The 5,439-nt window shown below is 38.5% G+C and overlaps 1 protein-coding gene across 1 annotated transcript in view; it reads left to right on the top strand.

The window, feature by feature from the left end:
* Positions 1-4,953, top strand: part of LOC105621007 (netrin receptor UNC5C-like) — a 10,680-nt gene extending 5,727 nt beyond the window's left edge. Inside the window, exons 4-13 of the mRNA XM_012202484.1 lie at positions 120-455; positions 1,149-1,316; positions 1,594-1,758; positions 2,058-2,093; positions 2,178-2,448; positions 2,556-2,704; positions 2,933-3,672; positions 4,120-4,505; positions 4,606-4,707; positions 4,782-4,953. Of these exons, the coding sequence (XP_012057874.1) occupies positions 120-455; positions 1,149-1,316; positions 1,594-1,758; positions 2,058-2,093; positions 2,178-2,448; positions 2,556-2,704; positions 2,933-3,672; positions 4,120-4,505; positions 4,606-4,707; positions 4,782-4,953 (2,525 nt within the window). The remainder of the gene's footprint in view (positions 1-119; positions 456-1,148; positions 1,317-1,593; positions 1,759-2,057; positions 2,094-2,177; positions 2,449-2,555; positions 2,705-2,932; positions 3,673-4,119; positions 4,506-4,605; positions 4,708-4,781) is intronic.
* Positions 4,954-5,439: the final 486 nt, after the last annotated feature.

The raw sequence follows: 5,439 nt of genomic DNA, 5'->3' as shown, positions 1-5,439 counted from the left end.
TCTCTCTCTCTCTCTCTTTCTCTCTCTCTCTCTCTCTTTCCGTTTTCATTTTTCGTTTCGACGTCCTCTCGAACGACATGTTTCCGAGCGAATATTAAAAATTGATCGTGCCGATGTAGATCTGAAGAAGCATTTCCTGTCACCACCGTATTCACTGTCGGTGGAAGTCGGCCGCAATGCGGAACTACGATGCTCGCCGCCTTTGGGTATACCATCGCCAAAGGTTTATTGGCTTAGGAATGGCTCTCCTCTCGAGACGGCCGCTGCTGGCGAAGCTTCCGCCTCCGCCGACGCGAACCCCAACGAGATGTCCTCTGCGACTGGCTTTGTACAATCCGCCGACGGGCATCTGCTCCTCGGAGAAGCCGAATTGAGGCATCAAGGGAACTATTCCTGCGTCGCTGAGAACATCGCCGCAAGGAGAGTTAGTGAACCAGCGGTACTCACTGTCTACGGTAACCTGTTTTCTTTTTTTCTACAAATCGTCGGATGGATGCGGTTAAAGAACGCTTATGCGTGATAATTGAAGAAATGGCTAAACATGTTAAAAATATACAACTTACAATTTTACAATTTATCCTACAGAAGTTAAAAAAAGTTCTTTTTATCTAAAATATTAAACTCGTTTTACCTAAAATATATGTAGAAAAAAATGGTTGCATAAATGAAAAATCTAATAGATTTAACTAGAGAAATACTTATAGTAAAATCTATCAAACATTTTACTCGAAATAACTAGAAATTCAATTACGATAATTAGAATTCGAATTAGTACTATTAGATTCTATATATTTTACTTATAATTCTTGTTGATATAATCAAAAAATTTTTCTCAATGTATACGTATAATTCTATTTTATATTTATATTCTAAAAATGATAATTGTAATAATATATCATATCATTGTATTGTTCTACCCTCTATTCATTATATATTCATAGTTCCTCGTAAATAAATTTGTAATGTAAAGCTGCGCTTGCAGATTTCACGTTGATTACAATTTGACTTTCTTATTTTTAATTGACGTTACATTGGATAAGCAATTCACTGTCTTGGCCTGTTTGAGCCGCGGGGTGTAACAAGGTGTTATTTGTTCCCGTTTTAATTTTGCTGGTTATCCTTGTTTTTTTCTTCCGATCCATTCTCAGTGAACGGCGGGTGGTCGTCCTGGTCCGGATGGTCAGAGTGCAGTGTTCGTTGTGGTAGAGGCGTACAAAAGAGGACAAGAACATGTACAAATCCTGTTCCAATCAACGGCGGTCAAACGTGCCCAGGGCCTGCTACACAAAGGGTAGAATGCAATCCTTCCTGCCCCGGTAGGTAAACTACAAAGACTCACTCATGCGTCACTTGTAACATAAAGTAAATTGTAATAGTGTGTCGCAAATTGTAATAGAATATAACTTAATACAAAAATTGTAATAGAATATAACTTAATACAAATACAAACCCCATATTGACATGTACTAAAACGCGCACAAATGTGCGTCTCGATCGAGATACGCGATACAGATGTATTCATTCTTTTGCCATCTCGCAAATCAGATAATCGCAATTTAATCGAGATTTTCAACTTCGCCCCGTTGTATGCAGCGGTTGACGGCAGATGGTCAACTTGGACCTCGTGGTCCGCATGCGGTCCCGATTGTTCGAGAGTAAGGAGGAGATCCTGCAATGACCCCCCACCGAGCAACGGCGGTCGTCTCTGTCAAGGCAAGGACATCATCGTCGAGTCTTGCTCTGCGGATCGATGTAATGGTGAGCCCCAGCCGTGTTTCTGCTTCTTATTGTTCTTCGTGACTCGCACTCGATGCTTAACGATTTATTTGGAACAAGCGGCCCTTTTAACTCTGCATTCGATTGCCATTCGTAAAATTTGATGACTTTGCATGCGCGATGACTCATCGATAAAATATCAGTGGATAAAATTGAAATCTACGAAGACCTTCCAAAATGATTAATTGTTCTAGCCTCGTGATGTAAATTATTGATGTAAAATTGTATGTTGTATCTTTGTCATTATATATTTGAAACATTTCCCTGCTTATTGCATGCAGCCCTTGGACAAGATGGGCCAAGAGTATTCAAGGAAGGTAAAACAAACCGGTTGAATTTTTTTTTAAATGTTTTCTTCTAAAATAGAAGAAAAAAAACAATAGGTATTTTATTCCTTGTAGCGACTAGAGCGGTCGATTACAGAAATATTCTCGCATTGTGGATCACTTTGAGTTTAGCCGCGATAATTCTGGCCGTAACGACGATTTTCTTCGTTCGCTTGATGCGCCGGAAAGAAAGAATGGAAGCGTTATATGGCGTTGCGAGATTGGATTTTCGTCGTCCAGGTGATCTCGCAAAATCAGTCGTTTCTAAAAACGAACGCTCCGTTTTGACTAGCGATAGACGTCTTGAGCATGTGATTGATGAATCGAACGCCGCCAGGCTACCCAGGTATATCCATATATACCAATCAAAATAATGAGAACATGGTATATAATACGAATCAGCATCCAGTTACATTTATATAATCTTACGCAATGCTCTGGCGCAATGTGTAGATCCTGTTCCGAGCATCATTATGATGTTCCGCAATTGTCATTACCGTCGACAACAAGACCATCGCCAAGCTCTTCCGTAACCAGGTCTTCTTGCAAGAACTCGCAACGAGGACGCGGCATGTCAGATAATGAGGAGGGACGGTCTTCTCGTAAGAAATTTCCATAAATTTGAGCGCACGAAAGCTCTTTATATAATCAGTTTCGATAAATCACTTCCCTGTTAAATAATCGAGAAAGAATATGCTTGACTCTCTTATTTATTTTGAAATGAATTCATTTTTAAACATTGCGAAAATATTTAATAAATTTAAATAATCTTTTTCCGCGCACAGATGAAAGCTCTTCACCTATCGCAAGTCTTATATATACATTCTTAGGGTCGACATATCAAGCGAATCCAGAAAGCACAAACGAGGATGATGATGAACAGGACGATGATGAAAGACCGGATGAGAATGAACGATCTGCGATGGATGACGGTAGTGGCTTCATCGTGAGAGCCATAATCGACGAGCAAGGCGCTCTTCTGGTTGTACCCGAAGTGAGTGTTTCGATGTCGGTTCCGGAAGGTGCAATCCCGCGAGGTCGTCGGCACAGTCTACATCTCGCCGTACTTGGAGAAAATTCCTTCAGACCGAATCTTCCACCTGGATTTACACTATTGTCCGCCGTAGTGGCCTGCGGTCCCGCGAACGTCGATCTCGTGAAGCCAGTGATTCTCCAGTTTGAGCACTGCGCCGAGCTGAGAACTGGAAACTGGGAGCTGAGCCTGTGGTCAACTGAGATCGATCTAGAGACGCGTTCAAACAATTCCACAAATTCATCGATGAGCTCGAACGGTTCGCCGTCCGTGACGACGTGGCGCAAAGTGCTGATGCTTGGCGGTGATCCAACGAATCTACCAGGTCAACCATTCGCACAGCTCGATCATGCTGGTGTATTCCTCGTCACGGAGACGCCTAGCGTTTTCGCTGTGGCTGGAGAAAATTCGGTAGTCGCACCCGGATTGGCCGTGAAACGGCTTTGCGTTGCGGTTTTCGTGTCTCGTGAGCGCGATCACATTAGATGTCACGTGCTCGAAGACACCAAGGCATCGCTCAAGATCATAAGCGAACGAGTGAGTACGAAATATCAAATATATATGTTAAATCTTAATAAATATATGCCATATCTACATTATTATTCGTTAAATAAATAAAATAAATAATAATATTTGTGATTCTCTAAGAATAAATCCAATACAAATAAAATTGAACTTCCGCGGTTATTAATGCGTAAATTATATACAGCGCAAGTGATAAAATACAATTTGCAAGCAATTAGGATGTATACTTAGCAAACAAAAGTTTAAAAGTAAAATGTAAACTGACAAACGTTTCGATTCTGGAATTGAGTTCTCTTGTGCATCAGTTCAGATTCCATTTACATTAGCAAACAATAATTAGTAAAATTGAGTACAAACTGAAATAAGTGTAGAGGAGAGAACCCTTATATTGAATTATTATTTGCATAATAAATTTTTCGCGGTTGTTATATTCGCGAATTGTGTGTAATTTTTCCGCAGGAACGCCGTTTAGGTAGCACTTATATCGATCATAGTACTCTCGGATTTCGCGCTAGCGGCACATCACTCCGTGTCGATCTCGAAGATAGAGAGAGCGGTTTTGCCGAGCGACAGGAAGTACCTTACCGGCGCATTTGGGTATCCTCGAGGATTAGCATTCGGCGCTCCTTTAGGATAGAAAAAGTCATTGGCGATCTCAGGCTTGGCTTTGAATTTCGTGCTTGTCAACGTGGTTTTGAGGATCAAGGTTTGCTTCTCAGAATCGATCTCGATCTTGTAAAAAGGAATAATATGAATGGAAAAAGAAATAAAACGGAATCCTCTGTTGTTTTACGGGGAAAGAATTCAACGAGATCCACAGAATCCGTCATACCAAGACCCTTCAGGTATTTTTTATATTCTCTTAAAAAAGTAGGATTAAAATATATTTTTACTTTTAACAATAGAAAGTGAAGCTAATGTAATATTGAATTTTGATAATTGCAGATTTTCTAAGACGCTTAGAAAGCAACTATGTCAATGTTTAGATCCGCCAAGTGCACGCGGCAATGATTGGCGGATGCTAGCTCAGAGACTGCAAGTAGACCGGTGAGTTTTAATTCTTTACAGTTTATCTTTTTTTACGATTTGACAAATGATTTAAACTGAGACGATATTTTAAGATATGTCGACTATTTTGCAACAAAAGCGAGTCCAACGGAACATATTTTGGACTTATGGGAAGCTAGACACCGTGAAGCCACAGCTCTAGCAGACTTACTGAATCATTTAAGACTGATGGGACGCGTTGACGCAGCCAACGTACTCGAGAGTCGTTTGGGGCCATGGATCTAAAAGATCTTGAAAAGTACACTGCCTACATAAGCGAAAAAAACGCGAATTTATATGACAAGAGACAAAAAGTTTTGTAAATAGAATAGCTATTATACAGTATTAGTAAAATGGATGTAGAAACATATGTTGTATAAACATCGATCATTTGTACATAAAAGTCGTTTACAACAAATACTTATATATTGCATTATTTTCTCAAATTCCCTTTTTATTCTTACATAAACTATAATAAAAAATAATTATTTAAAATTGACTTTTATATACTTTTTGATTTTCAATAATTGAGACAATATATTCTTAAAAAAATTCTAATTAATTTAAAAAGAAGTTATTTTTATTAATATTTTATTCATAAAAAACGGATACTTTTCAGAAAAGAATTAAATTATATTCATAAAATGTGCTCTATATATATATATATATATATATATATATATATATATATATATATATATATATATATATATATATATATATATATATATA

The sequence above is a fragment of the Atta cephalotes genome, assembly GCF_000143395.1.
Source record: "Atta cephalotes unplaced genomic scaffold scaffold00031, whole genome shotgun sequence".
In the NCBI taxonomy this organism is placed as follows: Eukaryota; Metazoa; Arthropoda; class Insecta; order Hymenoptera; family Formicidae; genus Atta; species Atta cephalotes.
Note: the sequence above shows the minus strand (reverse complement) of the source record. Positions and strands in the feature narration are given on the sequence as shown.